This window comes from Ostrea edulis, chromosome 5 (assembly GCF_947568905.1).
Source record: "Ostrea edulis chromosome 5, xbOstEdul1.1, whole genome shotgun sequence".
In the NCBI taxonomy this organism is placed as follows: Eukaryota; Metazoa; Mollusca; class Bivalvia; order Ostreida; family Ostreidae; genus Ostrea; species Ostrea edulis.
In genome coordinates, this window is record NC_079168.1 from 37,834,822 (window position 1) to 37,852,505 (window position 17,684).

A 17,684-nucleotide genomic window follows, 5' to 3' on the forward strand; every position below is an offset into this window, starting at 1 on the left:
TAAGAATGACATGATTATCGAATATGAATTACATGCTTTTGAATATGAATAGCAAAATTATCGAATATGAATGACATGATTATCGAATATGAATGATAAGATTATCGAATATAAATCACATGTTTTTGAATATGAATGATAAGATTATCGAATATGAATCACATGTTTTTGAATATGAATGATAAGATTATCGAATATGAATCATAAGTTTTTGAATATGAATGATAAGATTATCGAATATGAATCATATGTTTTTGAATATGAATGATAAGTTTAGAATATGAATAACTATTTATTGAATAAGAATGACATATTTTTGAATATGAATAACACGTTTTAGAATAAGAATAACATGTTTTGAATATGAATAATAAAATTATCGAATATGAATCACAACTTTTCGAATATGAATGATATGCTTTAGAATATAAATCACAACTTTTCGAATATGAATAACAAGATTAGTATAATAGTGCAACGTTTTACACGCCATAGGTTTTGCTTTGAGATATTGTGATATGTTTCATTGTTGTGTTTGCAGAATACATGTATACTGATGAATAAGAATTCTAAATGTTATCAGATCAGTAAGTAGCCAATCTAACTCTACACATTATCATGTTTCAGGTCCACAACAAATACCGAAGGAACGTTAGTCCCAGCGCAGCCAACATGAAGAAATTGGTGATGTTTTATTCTAATATAATATATATACTCATCTCTACACGTCTCTGCACTTTCTCATTTCACAAATCAAGCATACATCAGTTTATCTTATCAAACTTAGCAAACAAACAGAAATTATCCGGTAAAAGTTCATAAAGAAACAGAGGTAATGGTCGTTGAAGAATAGGAAAATAAAGGATAGTGTCCTTTGAACAAGGGAAAGGGGTGAGGAAAGAGGGACGAAAGGGGCGGGGGGGGGGGGGTGAGGAGACAGGGAAGGGCAGGAGAAGAGGAAAAACGGATGCTTGCCTCTAATAATAGTAACACCAAAACATCATATTTAATGTAATGTACATGAATATCTTGCAGAAATGGAGCTGGAAGCTGGCTAACATCGCCCAGAAATGGGCGTCAACATGTCCAATGACATTTAATCCTTACCGTTCCTTTGGATCATCATTTAAATATGTAGGAGAAAACATGTTCTTCTTTAGTAAGTAGATAACTAGCACTATACTTGATCACAAAGGACATGCATGAAAATGTATTTTTCTGAAATATAAAACCTAAACCGAAACTAACCTGTTTTATACAGTCATTTTTATTTTGCTGAAATAAAGTCGAGGTACCACCAAATCCACCTCAGATATTCACATTTCAATCTGTTTTCTCTGCGACTATGCCCTTTGAAAATCCATTGTGTTAATTTCCCGCACATGCACTACATAAGCAGGTAAATTTCTTACTTGTCATGATATCGATGGGCGGTAACTATGGATATTGACAGGGAGTGTCATGTCTTACTTATCTAAGGTAGAAATTTAATATGTTTATTTTATAATCATTTCTATTTCAAATATAGAGATGAGGAATCACTGTCTTGTTTGTTGGGTATGTGAGGTGATGAAAGACAATGGAAAATGGGATTTTTCATTGTAATAAATCAAACATATTATATAGCATACCATGTAAACTATGGTTGAAAGTATTCAAAGTACTTGTATAAACATGTACATGTATGTCTACGTCTGGTCGACAAGGTACTGCTACATTCTACAGGGGCTAAGCCCGTTTTGGACCCGAAGTCCGTGATATCATAAATATATTAATTTATGGTATCACAAAGTTCGGGCCCCAAAACGGGCTTAGCCCCTGTACTACATTCAGTTGATCGTGTGAACACATTAATGTGGTCTACGGTATAGCAATGTTACAGTAACTGTATGAACACATTAATTGGATCTACAATATACAGCAATGTTAGGGAGATTCTGTGAACATGTTAATCATATCTAAAATATTCAGCACTATCGAAAGTTAGAACAAGAAACATTGGTGCAAGCACCAAAATGGGCCGAAAAGAATATGGAATTTTAAGAAATATTTTAAGAAAAAGGTGTTCAAAAGAATTCCTTAATTTAAATGCGCTTGAAAAATACAACGCAAAGGCTGGCAAAATTTAGAGAAATTCGATCAAATCAACGAAGTGAAAGAATCGTTAATTATACGAAGTAACTATTTACTGGTAGCTCAATAATGCAACTACATCAAAATTTTAATTTAATTCGCAATAACAAAGTCAACAGCAGGCTATACACAGTTTACGCTTGTCCAATGGATCACAAAAGTACATTTGTCCGATCAATCGAGACACTTTGCCTCGAATGAATATATTTTTCTTTTCTGTGGCGTTGCACCTGAAAATTTCTGATCTTCGTAGTTTCGGGGAAAGTCAAGTGGTAAAAATTATTATATCTAAAAGTCATCTAAACAGGAAACATTTTTCACAATGCAGCGCGAATTATTCCCCTTGAATACAAGGGCGTACAACACGTTGCGGTCGTCAATTCATAGCGTCAATATAAGGATTTACTATATCTTATTGTCATCTCTCAGAATTTCAATCAATGAAATAAATTAGAATTTTCACATCACACATTTTCTACCAATCACAATGGAGAGGAAGGGCATTGTCCGAAGACTGTAAAATACTTTAACTATATGATACCGTCTTCCAAGGCTCGTGTCGGTCCACAATGACTGTTTGAACACATTACAGAAATGTAAGAGTAATTTAATGTATACGGCAGACATTTCACGTAGACATTTATTTTATTCTGACATGAATTTCTAGAATAACATAATGAACATTCAAGTAATGTATTTTTCTATGGTGTTTTAAAGGTTCAAGATATACCCCTTCTGTGTCTGACGTAGTTGGTCGTTGGGTTAGTGAATCCGTGGATTACAATTATGAATCTAACTCCTGCAAAGGATCCTGCGGACACTACAAGCAGGTATGGATTTCACCGATTGTAAACAACCTGTCGTTTGTAAAACTCGCTATTGCATTTGAAATGTATTCCATTTTGAAAACATCAACAAAAATGAATGATAGACTGTGCTAGGGGTGTCGTGAGAATAAACGGAAAGAGTTTTCCACAGGTTGTCTGGGCGAAAACAGAATATGTGGGCTGTGCAGAGAGTCCCGACTGTGTTGGTTGGAAGGTCATCGTATGTAACTACGGTGGGGTATGTCGTAACTTTATACTATTTTCCTTGTACTCAATATGCGATTATAACCAATACTGAAATACCCCTGGTGCGCTTTAGGATATTTTTTAGTATGTTTTAGCTCACCTGAGCTGAAAGCTCAACTGAGCTTTTTTGATCGCCTTTTGTCTGTCGACAGTCCGTCCGTCTGTCAACTTAACAAATTTTCGACTTCTTCTCCAGAACCACTGGACCAATTTCAACCAAACTTGGCCAAAAGCATCCTTAGGTAAAGGGTTTTTGAGTTTGTACAAATGAAAGGCCATGCCCATTTCAAAGAGGAGATAATCACAAAAATGCAAAAATAGGGTGGGGTCATTTAAAAACCTAATCAAGAACCACTGAGCCAGAAGAGCTAAATTTTAAATGAAAGCTTCCTGACATAGTGGAGATTCAAGTTTTTAAAATCATGGCCTCCGGGGGTAGGATGGGACCACAATAGGGGATCAAAGTTTTACATACAAATATACAGGAATAATCTTTAAAAATCTTCTGAAGACCCACTGGACTAGGAAAGTACAAGTCTACATGAAAGCTTTCTCACAAAATGCAGATGTAAGTTTGTTAAAATCATGACCCCAGGGGGTAGAATGGGGCCACAATATGGGATCAAAGTTTTATATGCGAATATATAGGTAAAATCTTCTTCTCAAGAAACACTGGGCGAGGAAAGTACTAAACATGAAAGCTTCCTGACATAGTGCATTATAAGATTCAAGTTTGTTAAAATCATGGTTCCTATGGGTAGGATGGGGCCTATAATAGGGGATGAAAGTTTTAAGTACAAATATTTAAAGAAAATTTTTAAAAATATTCTTCTTAAGAACCATTGTGCCAAAGAAGTTTACATTTACATAAAACTTCCTGACATAGTGCAGACTCAAGTTTGTGAAAATAATGGCCCCAGGGTGTAGGTTGGGGCCACAATAGGGATCAAAGTATTACAGGCGAGTATATAGGTAAAATCTTTAAATATGGGCCAAGGTTTATAAATCTAATATTCATTTAAGTGACAGCCGCCATTTAATTTATGTGGCGACCGCTACTTAATATCTGGCGGCCGTCATATAAACTGGCGGCCGCCACTTAATCTAAACTGGCATCCAGTTATTCAACTACTCTCTCTCTCTCTCTCTCCAGTTATTCAACTACTTTCTCTCTCTCTCTCCAGTTATTCAACTACTCTCTCTCTCCAGTTATTCAACTACTCTCTCTCTCTCTCTCTCTTTCTCCTTAGTAATATGAATGTGATATATTTATAGCGTCAAAGCGTATGGCTTTTCAACAGTTTGCACCAGCATTCCTCTGGTGTTTCCAGTGGTCAGTGTTTGGGCGCATGCGCCAGCGATTATTAGGTTGAACGTTGAACAGTCTTTGAATCAACTATCCCTAGAGGCTAATGAAGTATTCCAAACAAATGATATGTATGCAGGGGCTTCTTCGAACCCATTTGTGTTTCTGTTAAAATGCTGACGCAGTATCATATTCTTCCCTTAAGTCCATGATATTTCTAAAATATTCTCATTCTACGATAGTAAGCAAATGTTTTGTGACACGCTTGCAAACACTGCATTGGTTGGAAGAAATCGCATGGTTTTGAAATTATTGGATCGAGTAGCCTACCTATGATTTGTAGACAATGGAGTCCCAAAGATAGCTATTTATAGACAGATTACTATATCAACTGTTGAATGTACTGTTGATTTATTAGACACCACACCATATTATCAGTGTACTGTACTTTTATGTATTCATACGAAAACGGGGATGAGTCCTGTGGACTTGTGTATTAAACTTCCGTACAAAGTGTGTTCTGGTACAGAAATTTTACTTGAATTATACTAATTGCATGTAGGTACAAATTAAATAAATACTTTTGGACGATATCTTATTATTTAATCTACCAAACAATTCAATAAAACCGATTTTGATTACACTATTTTGAAAACAAATCACAACATTCAAAACGGATTTTGTTTAGTCGTTCGGTTGACTTTATTTTAAGCTTAAATTTTACATCTTGTCGACATCTTCTCGGCAACTTACAACAATTGTCGTCTTTTAAAAGTAATTATTAGGGCGACATTCATTTTATTAGCTTAATTTTTTATGGCAAGCTACATGTACATGTCATCATGTTGATTTTACTACAACCAAGACGAGAAAAATATGCTATTCGGTGTATATCTATGAAGGCTTACTAAGTTTAAAATGTTGCTTACTTGTTAAAATTAATTCACTGAGCTTTTCTGATCAATCGTCGTTGTCGTCATAAACTTTTCACATTTTCACCTTCTTGTCCAGAACCAATGGGCCAATTTCAATCAAACTTGGGATAAAGCATCCTTTGGTGAAGGGGATTAAAGTTTGTTCAAATGAAGAGGCATTCCCCCTTCAAAGGGGAGATACTCACAGAAATGCCAAAAAAAATTAAGGGTGTGGTCATTTGAAAATCTTCTCAAGAACCACTAGGGAAATTGAGAAGAAACAAGTTTATATTAAAAAGAATCCCAATATTGGTTTGGAATCATTTGAAAAAAAAAAACCCCAATCACAACTATATAGATCTAAGCCTAATATTTTAAATTTAGTTTCGCAAGTCCTTATTATCAAATAACTGGTTGATCGGGATAAAGTATCCGCGGAAATCTCCTTTTAATACTCACCTAGGGTGCCAGGGACCCTTGGATTGGACACATTTATAGTACAGTAACTACAAAATCATATATACATGTATCAATTATTATTACAATTAATAATGTTATATAGTACATGTATAATTAGCAATAGGGAAAAGTGTTGGCCGTGATAAAATTGTCAAATTTAGAAATTTGATTTCAGTTGTTTATATTAAGCAGAAAAAAAAACCCCCTCTTAGCTCAAGGTACATGTATTTTCATTCTACGCGTTTACACTGCGCTACGCTACTATAAGGCCAGGATATTTGAAACGGTGGTTTTCAAGGTCATACAAAGGATAAAGTTATTGTTATATGATACTATATTACGATGTTTCTGGTGCCAGTGTATCAAAACGGGCATGACATATATAATAAGAAGAATATTTATTTTGGAAAAACATACATGTAACACAGTTTGCGCCCTACACATAAAGCACTAGTTGGTGCATATCAATAATTCAAATCAAAATTAAACCTAAAACACGTTACACACCACAGTCACACACACACAAACAAGCTTCTCTAATCAATTTCTATAAATAGTTTTACTGCAAAGCTGTATAAGATTTTTGAATTGATATTTTGTTTCCTTTCTGATGTTTTGGAAGGTCATTTCAGGGCGTTAAATTGAAGGTTGACATTTGAAATACCTAACACCGTCGGTCCTTCTACAGACCTTAGGAATTTCAAATATATTCAATAATTATGTAGTTTTCTGAATTTGACAATAACTCTTAAACATGTCTGATGATAATTTACATAAAATGGTCATACTTCGCATCCTGCGTATACTCAAAGTTAGAACATGTATGTTAGCAAATGACAGTTATTCACCATAGCCACAATAACACTTCTCAAAAATCAATCTCATTAAAATTAGATGTTAGATCCGCTCACATACTCGCTAGATGTTAGATCTGCTCACATACTCGCTAGTTTGTGTAGCGAGCATATGAGCGGACCTAACATCTAATTTTAATTAGATTGCTAAAAAATAAACACTCTTTCTTGGATCTTTTCCAATTTTTCAGTATTGTTTTTGCAACAAAAGTGCCAAACCATTAGGAAAAAGTTGAAATTTTGACAGTATGAAAATTTTATAACCTTGTTTACTTTCGACAAAAAAAAAAATCTGTTGAGGGTTAGAATGAGAATAAATGTATCCTTACATATAGAATATGTGAAACAGACTGAGGGTTTCATGTTAGAGTTTGGTGGACTCTACAGACTGAGAGTTTCATGTTAGAGTTTGGTGGACTCTACAGACTGAGAGTTTCATGTTAGAGTTTGGTGGACTCTGTCCCACTTGTACTGGTGACGGAGCTTATTTTGTTCAAAGCAACATGTGCTCCTCTACAGCAGCACAATGCTTTCCATAGCTCCTTTCTAAACTTCCTTCCGCTCAAACAATACAGGAAGAAGTTGACGGAGGAATTGATAACAACACCAAGCTTGGCAATGGAGAACGCCTCGCTTACCATGCGGTAATCAACCTAAAAGCAGAAAGTATTTTTGTATGGAATTGGAAATAATGCTACACATTAATGATGTCTCACAATGGTAGAATTCAGTAAAAACACGATTTTGAAGATGTTTGAACTAATCTGAATCCTTCAGTTTTCAGTTACACTTTCTGATTTACTTACTCTTCTGATCTACTTACCTTTTCTGGATTACTCCTTCCCTGTTCATTTACAATATCCGGTTTATTTACACGTTCCAGGTTTTATTTTTTCTCTCTCGGTTTTCTTTCATTTTTTTTTCTTTACAATTTCCAGATTACTTACAATTTCCGGTTTACTTACACTTTCTGTTTACTTACATCTTTCGGTTTCAGCATGAAGAAGCATTGTGTGACGCACTGGAATATGATGAGAACCAAGAAGGTGAAGGTCACAGTCAAAAGAAGGCGTGTCAGTTGAGTTTCCGCTTTCCGTGTCTTTTCTTTCTTTAACATGGACTTCCTGTTTGATGTAAACACCCTTCGTAGGATGAGAATGTTGAGGGTGAAAATGGAAAGCCAAGGCGCAAGAACCAGAAACATGCAGTGTACCCAGAACTCGTAATTAGTGCTCCCCTCGCTTTGGCCGTATTCCGTCAGACTGAATGCCTTTCCGTCCATCGGTGTGTCTAAGGGTTCATAAGTTTTGAAATGCGGAATGTTGATGATGAAACATAGAAGAAATATAATTCCTCCTCCCAAGAACACCCTATGCTGAGAGCAGAAATCCTGATAATATAAAATAAAACTCTTATAGATGGTACAGGGGTTCCAATTTAACAGTCTCATTTTAAACCAGCACTTCACAAATTCTATGATCGTTATAACGATCTATTTTGCCAATACAACCTATCATTGGGTCAAATGCTGTCTGACGTGTTTCATGCCGGTTGTTAAGCCGTTCTTGCCACACTGATTTTGACTACGGCTAACTCCGTTTACCTGATGAAGATATAGGGCTCTTAGCGGGTGTGACCGGTCGACAGGGGATGTACCCCTCCTAGGCACCTGGTCCCACATCTGGTATATCCAGGGGTCCGTGTTTGTCCAACTCTCTCTTTTGTATTGCTTATAGGAGTTATGAGATTGATCACTGTTCGTTATCTTCTCCTTTCATTTATAATATAAAATACTTGTGAGTATACTGTACCAAAATTAACGTGCAAAGTAAATTCATAGAAATTAAGAAGAAAATCCTCAACTCTATGATCTATTTTACTACCTGGGATTTGTGTGGCCAGCAGACTTGTATATACCTGTCCACTGTTACACCAACAAGCATCCAAATACTGACGATTACTGACAGGAAGAAGAATGGGTAACCAAAGTAAGCGTAGAATTCTCCGTACGATTTTTGGCCCAAAATATCGGGATTTATTTGACCAATACTGTCATAAAGTACAAAGAAAACGAGAACAGATACATCAGCGATTGCTTGAAAGATCAAATAGGTCCCAGTAGAGGATCGCATCGACGTCTTGCTCCAGATAATGAGAGACAGCACGTTTCCACCGATTCCAATGACGACAAAGATTAATGCAACGATGGAAGAGGTGACCCAGTGCATCTTCTTGGCGACCGCCATGGCGTCACTGTCTGGCATGTCCACTGTCGTATTTTGCAGCATTGTTTTGATGTATATTTTTGTTAAGTCTGTAAAAAAAAAAAATATATCAAAAAACAAGCACCGATTATGTTCAGGAATATTCATTTTTTTTTAAACAACAAAAATATAAAGTATATTGAAAAAAATCGCCACTCCGGTGAAATAACTATTTCCGAATTTCAGAGGAGGAAAAATTCGGGTTTGGTTTTCATTTGAATTTCAGGGTATTTCAAAGCGAAGATTGCCATCGTTAAAATTGAAAATGGTTTGGATTTCAGGACCAGATCAGGCTTTACTGTTTGACCCAGTCTTTTGATGAGCATTGATCAAGGAAGTTAATAAATTAGATACGATATCTGTCAGGTGAACAATAATACTATTGTAATATCATTTTATCTATGTACATGTATGCACTCCTCACATTTGTCCACAAGTCGGTCATGAGGGTATAACCAAAGGAAATGTATTGTAAATACATTCAGTTGATATGTAATAAGCTGTATATAAACACCATCGGCACACCCATTACATACTTTCATGAGAAACAGCTATTTGAAGATTAGATTGCATTTTCAATGATGAAGTTCTTTTGATGCAATGATACTGAACATTGGATTATCTTTTTCTGAGGTTTAATGCTGATTTTTTCCGCATTCCATGAGGACCTAAGTCAACGGATCCCTTAAAATCAAACGTTTCGTAAGATACACAGGATAATTTGCCGATTTGTTTTTAAAATTCAGGGTCACATCTCTAAATGTGACTCATAGTATCTTATCCTCTACCCTCCCATATCAGATGTATAGACTAGTACAAATTTATACACCAGTACAAATGTATAGACTAGTACAAATTTATACACCAGTACAAATGTATAGACTAGTACACATTTATACAACAGTACAAATATATAGACTAGTACACATTTAGACACTAGTACAAATGTATAGATTAGTACAAATTTATACACCAGTACAAATGTATAGACTAGTACAAATTTATACACCAGTACAAATGTGTAGACTAGTACAAATTTAGACACCAGTACAAATGTATTGGCTAGTACAAATTTATACACCAGTACAAATGTATTGACAAGTACAAATTTATACACCAGTACAAATTTATAGACTAGTACAAATTTAGACACCAGTACAAATGTATTGACTATTACAAATTTATACACCAGTACAAATGTATAGACTATTACAAATTTATATACCAGTACAAATGTACAGACTAGTATAGATTTAGACACCAGTACAAATGTATTGACTAGTACAAATTTAGACACCAGTACAAATGTATAGACTAGTACAAATTTAGACACCAGTACAAATGTATAGACTAGTACAAATTTATTCACCAGTACAAATGTATAGACTAGTACAAATTTAGACACCAGTACAAATGTGTAGACTAGTACAAATTTATACACCAGTACAAATGTATAGACTAGTACAAATTTATACACCAGTACACATGTATAGACTAGTACAAATTTAGACACCAGTACACATGTATAGACTAGTACAAATTTAGACACCAGTACTAATGTATAGATTAGTACAAATTTATACACCAGTACAATTGTATAGACTAGTACAAATTTATACACCAGTACAAATGTATAGACTAGTACAAATTTATACACCAGTACAAATGTATAAACTAGTACACATTTATACACCAGTACAAATGTATAGACTAGTACAAATTTAGACACCAGTACAAATGTATAGACTAGTACAAATTTATACACCAGTACAAATGTATAGACTAGTACAAATTTAGACACCAGTACAAATGTATAGACTAGTACAAATTTATTCACCAGTACAAATGTATAGACTAGTACAAATTTAGACACCAGTACAGATGTATAGACTAGTACACATTTAGACACCAATACAAATTATTATGATTCCTCGGAATTCGCAAATTTTATGATTGCTATAATGATTTAATTTGCAAAAACACAACATTTCATTATGTCGAATGTTGTCGGACGTGTTTCATTCCATTTATTATGTGGTCCCGTATATACTAACTTAGACAACGGATTACTTAACCATTTATTATGTGGTTCTGTACATACTAACTTAAAATTACTTAAGATCTATATAGGGCTCAATGACCGGTCCATAGGAGATGCTTATTCCAACTTGGCGCCTGATCACACCTATGGTATATGCAGGGGTTTGTGTTTACCCTACTCTTAATTTTGTATTCTTTGTAGGATTTATGAGATTGATCACTGTTCGCTTTCTTCACGTTTTAATTTTAATGTTTGGTCTATTTATCCAGAATTTTTTCTCTCTCAAAATTTACAATCTAAAAAGAGTTTTATCTGTAGAGATTTACCTCAGCTTCCTCAGCTTTATTTCTTTATGTATAGATATATTATATGATCCATTTACATTTATCTGTTTTTTATGAAAACAGTTAAAATTAAAACGAAAATTTTTCAATGATAATAATAAAATTTATATAGGGGCTCACGGCGGGTGTGACCGGTCAACAGGGGATGCTTACTCTTCCTATGCACCTGATCCCACTTCTGATGTGTCCAGGGGTCCGTGTTTGCCCAACTATCTATTTTGTATTGCTTATAGGAGTTATGAGATTGATCACTGTTCGTTATCTTCACCTTGCATATAACGCATTATATAAAACAAAATACTCTACGATGCTTTACAAGGGTAGGAAGAGGAATGCAACAATAAAGCGCAATTAAATGAAATTGAATGATAGTATGATATAAGATCTTGTATCTGTAAAGTTATCAAAATAAAACACCATAATTAAGATCGATAGCTAAAGTTTTTTATGCAGAGCACAATGCAAAGTATAAAGTATTAGAAATCAAGACGTAAGACATTAAGAAGATTTAGAAATTTGCATTAAAATGGTCACTGACAAAAACTGTACAAGAAGCTGAAAATTCAGGGAAAACAATTTTTAAAAAGTGGGTTATTGACAGGTTTTTTTTTAACAACATTGAATTGTTTGAAACATTTTCTACAAGAATGTAAATGATTTGCTGATAACAAAAGTACAAATGATTTCTTAATATTAATGTATTGATATTAATTGAATATATAAATGTACTATTCAGATATTCAAATTGTGCACCAAAATATACAGAGAAGAAACGACTTACCTGAGGTGCATCAAAATTCAAAGGGAAGTACAAACAGCGAAACACAGTGGTGTATAGTTATATACATAATTAAGATAAGTGTTCAGTGATTTATAACCTGGGGTTCATCCCTGTGCTGCATGATCCCTTCTTATCGCATTCTGTCAGTGTTTTACTTCCCTGTGATAACGATCAAATCTCGCCCCGTCTTCTCGTGTTTAGATTGTTGTAAACCTACGATGAATCAAAATCATTTGAATTTGCGAAATCGATTACTGTTTGTTATTTTCACTTTTTCAATTGAGGATTGTCCCAATTTTAAGTTTCATGGAATTAGATTGTATTTTTGATATATATTTACACTAAAAATTTCTTTTTTAATTTTTATCACGATGAAAGAAATGACACACTGTCGATGGCTATGTCTGAAGAAGTAAAGATAAGGTTGAACAATCTCAGGGGAAAAAATGATCGAGATAACGAATCATGATCAATCTCATAACTCTTATAAAGAATGCACAATTAATGATATAGAGAAAACACAGGCCCCTGGAGATACTAAAGGTGGAATCAGGCGCCTATGTGAGCAAGCATCCCCTGTCGATCGGTCACACACACCGTGGCATCTTGATTAGATAAACGGAATAAGCTGACTTTAAACGAGACTATTGAAACCTTTGTGACATCAATTTATTTGTCCATAGCTTGTTATGGATTAAAAATTGATCATATACAGAATATGTTCTTGTGCATCGAATCGGATGGATGACATATACGCCATACATGTATAAGGCGATCTAATAAATATTACTGCATGTATATTCATGTAGAAAGCTGTATAATGTAGTCGCGAAGTTTGTTATAGATTGAGTTTTAGTTTTCCGTTAGCTCCCATCTTCATAAAATCATTTAAATGTAAAACAGATGTGAAAGACTCTGATGTTGCTTATATCTTTATTTCACTGTGATCTATAGAATCAAGTCCCGTGGGGATCCGGGTTAGAATAGGTACTCAGTACCCCTTACTTGTCGTAAGAGGCGACTAAATGTGGCGGTTCTTCGGATGAGACCACAAAAACCGAGGCCTCGTGTCACAACAGGTATGGCACGATACAGATCCCTCCAAAGACTGTTGAAACCCCTGTACCAACAACTTGTTTGTCAGTAGCTTGACTCGATTTAAAAACTGACCATACACAGTACAACTCAATACATGTAACTGTAAACCGTCCAATGTAACCCCCCTTTCATTTGCATTGACTGATAATGCAAGTATTCAAATCCTGTCTGCCACTTTTTTCTCTCTCCTTTTTTATATATAAAACTTGATTTTCCTTAAACGCATTGTGAAAAAGAGTATGAAGTGTATTTGTAGGAAATACTGAGTGTAGACTTGAACTTGAAATAAGTTAGAATACGCGACTGAACGACTCATGCAATCTATCCAACCCAATCCTCGTGTAACCTATTTCATTTCTTGTTGGTGAGACATATATCTTGATCAAGTAAACGGAGTAATCCGTTGTCAAAAAAACAACCATTTCTCCATCAAAATATCTATGCAATGGAATCTGAGTCAGTGTAAATATTGCTTGACCTTCTCTGGAGCTAATGAACCCTGGAAATATTCAGTCACGAATCAGATCACAACTTGATGTTGTGGGAGTATTTGGTGAATTGCGAATGAAAAGCCGATTTTCGGTTTTGATATGCATTTTGCAGATACATGTACGGGTCATTATGGTGTTACACAAGGATAACACACAACAAAATGACTATACGAGTATATTCAATGTGTTTATTTAAGTGCATATTTGTGTTAATTGCATATATTTAATACATTGTACATGGTAAATGCATACCTGTAAAAAAAAAAAAGAATGTAGAAAGCCATTTTGTCTACTTGACTTGTTGCACAGCATATAGAAGTATATAGTGTAGAAAAGATTAGTTGAGTACAGGCCCCAGCGCCTTAACAGGCAATGTCAGGTAACACGAAATGGTAAAAATAACGAACAGTGACCAATCTCACAACTCCAATAAGGAATACAAAATAGAGAATTGGGTAAACACGGACCCCTGGATATACCAAAGGTGGGATCAGGTGCCTAGGAGGAGTTAGCATCCCGTGTCGACCGGTCACAACCGCCGTAAGCCCTATATCTTGATCAGTTAAATGGAGTACTCTGCAGTCAAAAGAATGGCCTAGGGATTGGTATGAAACACTTCAAGTAGTATTTGACCTAATGACAGGTTGCATTGACAAACTAGATCGTTATAACGAGCATAAAATTTACGGAATGATGACATTCAACGAAACTGTTGAAACCACTGTAACATCAACTTGTATGTCAGTAGCTTACCTCGATTTAATCAAATAAAAACTCGCAGAACAAACTTTTGTGTATCGAATCTGTCGAGAGACATAAACACCATCTACAGGTGATAATGAAATATTACTACATAGATATGTGAAGGCTGAAATCATCCCGTTTGTCATAAAGTTGAGTTGATAGTTTGTCGTTAGTTTACATCCGGGTACTGAAGTCAACTCTATATCTAAGATGAATCAGAAGTACTTCATTGTTTTGATAATGCTTGTTTTGAGATTACTGTGTGTTTTTGTAAGTTTAATAGTATTCCTCAATTGTTATATTTGTTCACTGGATTAATGTGATGCCAGTTTATCAAAGAGACAATTGTTATACTGTATGGTCTGCGTTGGAAAAACATCTTTTCGTTTTCCTGAAAGTATTCTTTGGCGGTGAAGGAAATGAAGTATGTTACATCTTTGATAGCTGCTGTACATTCTATTTTCCGAGTGTTGAAGAATATTCGATCCTGCCTTCAAACTCTACATAACTAAAATTGACGTCCTTATAGAGTGGAAGACGTAATTCAAAGGTATTCCTTAATTTTACACATACAACAACGAGAGGCTAAGATAACGAGCAGTGAGTTCTGTGTTCTGATTAATACAAAGACTCGTAGAGAAGTCGATGATATTTATATGTTACAGTTTGGTGGACCCGGTTCCGCTGGTGCTTGTTGCAGAATTCGTTGATTCGAGAGCACGGTGGGTGTTCGTTAAACAGCCAAGTAACTTTAGGAGCTCTTTTCGAAACTTCCTTCCGCTCAAACAGTACAGGAAAAAGTTGACGGAAGAATTGATAACAACACCAAGTTTAGCGATGGAGAATGCCTCGTTTACAATACGGTAATCCACCTTAAATAAGAAAAGTTTCTGTAGAAAGTAAATACTATATAATGGACATGAAATATTTCTAGCATGCTTCTAGAAGAAAATTATCATTCTGATTTTCGGAACGAATAGCAAATCTTCCATTTATCATTAATGACTTATATTTTACGGTTTACTTACAATAACCGGTTTACTTACACTTTCCGGTTTTAGCATGAAGAAACATTGTGTGACGCACTGGAATATAATGAGAACCAAGAAGGTGAAGGTCACAGTCAAAAGAAGGCGTGTCAGTTGAGTTTCCGCTTTCCGTGTCTTTTCTTTCTTTAACATGGACTTCCTGTTTGATGTAAACACCCTTCGTAGGATGAGAATGTTGAGGGTGAAAATGGAAAGCCAAGGCGCAAGAACCAGAAACATGCAGTGTACCCAGAACTCGTAATTAGTGCTCCCCTCGCTTTGGCCGTATTCCGTCAGACTGAATGCCTTTCCGTCCATTGGTGTGTCTAAGGGTTCATAAGTTTTGAAATGCGGAATGTTGATGATAAAACATAGAAGAAATATAATTCCTGCTCCGATATATACCCTACGCTGAGAACAGAAATCCTGAAAATTGCAAATATTAAGTTTTCATTATACAGTTGTATTATAGAATGGTAAGATCTACCGAAACATAACCAGGAGAATGATTGTAGATGGAGTGAAATTATATTAGACACCCAGAAGTTTATGTTTTACCTGGGATTTGTGTGGCCAGCAGACTTGTATATACCTGTCCACTGTTACACCAACAAGCATCCAAATGCTGACGATTACTGACAGGAAGAAGAATGGATAACCAAAGTAGGCGAAGAATTCTCCGTACGATTTTTGGCCCAAAATATCGGGATCTATCTGACCAAGACTGTCACAAATTACAAAGAAAACAAGAAGAGTTATGTCAGCGATTGCTTGAAAGATCAAATAGGTCCCAGTAGAGGATCGCATCGACTTCTTGCTCCAGATAATGAGAGACAGCACGTTTCCACCGATTCCAATGACGACAAAGATTAATGCAACGATGGAAGAGGTGACCCAGTGCATCTTCTTGGCGACCGCCATGACTTCACTCTCTGGCATGTCCACTGTCGTATTTTGTAACATCTTTATAAAACTGGTTTGGGGAGCCTGTAACGTAATTGAATCATTGTTTTGAAAAAATCATATAGCAGATTTGATCAGAGAATTGATATAACTTTTCATTCTCGTTGATTGTACTTTCGTTATTACACTTTTATATACCGGTGCAAGGTACATGTCTTTCAATTAGTAGTCAATCAGAAGAGAGCAGGGAGGAAGTATGTAGATGAGGAAATGGTATTTAAAAACGAGCATCTACTACCACTGCGTTAACAGTGTGTCTTCGGACCTTGTAATCCATCAAATGTTTACTCTCTAACAATCAACACTTTTTGTTTGATCTTAAAGCTCAAATTCTTCAATTATTTGCACATAAACAAATTCAATTCTGAACATTTTGTAATATGTAGAAACACAATATATCATAAACAATTTCTGGGCACGAAATTAATAGGAACTTATCTACATGTATTAAAAACAAAACACCCCCTCCCCCCCCCCCCCCCCCCCAAAGAAAAACCCGAAAACATAATAGTTGAACGAGATTTTCTAAATCGGAATAAGACGTGTCCTAATATTGTTTTTCTCAGGTTATTGAGATGACTAGTTTATAAAGCGCAATTTCTTCTAACTGAAAGGACTTCAAAAACTACTATTACATGGACATTTAATCCTTTTTTTTTGGAATTAAGAAATAAGAATTCTAAAAATAGAATATAATTATATTTCTTAATGTGTATTGGTGAAGCATATATTCATTTACATGTATATATACATACATTCAAACTATGCATTGAAATGAAGAAATGTCTTACCTCTATCGAAATTGATGGGAAGTGAGAACAGCGTAAATCCGCAACGCTTAAATAAGGTGTAGCCTTGTGATAGATGTTTACTGCATGACCTTTTTTCTTTACCTTGTTTAGTTGTTTACTTCCTAGTGCCGCGCTCCAAAATTAAACGAAATCAGGAAAAACTAACTCTTTCTTCTCTTCTGAAAAATAATACCGTATAGAAATCCATGGGCATAATTCGAGTTCAGCTATTATGTGAAGCGCGGAATAACTCTCAACGTAAAGGGAGATCAAGGGTATACAATTTGTGATTAAGGAACTTGTTCAGTATTGGTATATTACTTCATTTGTCGTAGTTGATTTCAGGCCTTTCATAAAAAGTTTCTTGGATACAATTTTCAAAATATATGGATATTACTTG

The 17,684-nt window shown here is 35.1% G+C and overlaps 2 protein-coding genes across 3 annotated transcripts; both read right to left on the reverse strand.

The window, feature by feature from the left end:
• Positions 1–6,268: 6,268 nt before the first annotated feature.
• Positions 6,269–12,445, reverse strand: LOC125651815 (probable G-protein coupled receptor 139). Of its 2 annotated transcripts, XM_048880595.2 has the most exons (5): positions 12,170–12,257; positions 8,623–9,053; positions 8,343–8,510; positions 7,722–8,129; positions 6,269–7,392 (listed from the first exon to the last, which is right to left on the reverse strand). In XM_048880595.2, exons 2-5 carry the CDS (start codon positions 9,025–9,027, stop codon positions 7,180–7,182), a joined length of 1,194 nt encoding a protein of 397 aa, XP_048736552.1. In that variant the 5' UTR covers positions 9,028–9,053; positions 12,170–12,257; the 3' UTR covers positions 6,269–7,179. The 2 variants fall into 2 exon arrangements, with proteins under 2 accessions (XP_048736552.1, XP_056021925.1); XM_056165950.1 differs by lacking the exon at positions 8,343–8,510 and having other exon boundaries at positions 12,170–12,445.
• A 1,487-nt stretch (positions 12,446–13,932) lies between these two features.
• On the reverse strand, positions 13,933–17,403 carry LOC125651816 (FMRFamide receptor-like). Its single transcript, XM_048880598.2, has 4 exons — positions 17,285–17,403; positions 16,089–16,517; positions 15,549–15,956; positions 13,933–15,374 (listed from the first exon to the last, which is right to left on the reverse strand). Exons 2-4 carry the CDS (start codon positions 16,491–16,493, stop codon positions 15,162–15,164), a joined length of 1,026 nt encoding a protein of 341 aa, XP_048736555.2. The 5' UTR covers positions 16,494–16,517; positions 17,285–17,403; the 3' UTR covers positions 13,933–15,161.
• Between the last annotated feature and the right edge of the window lie 281 nt (positions 17,404–17,684).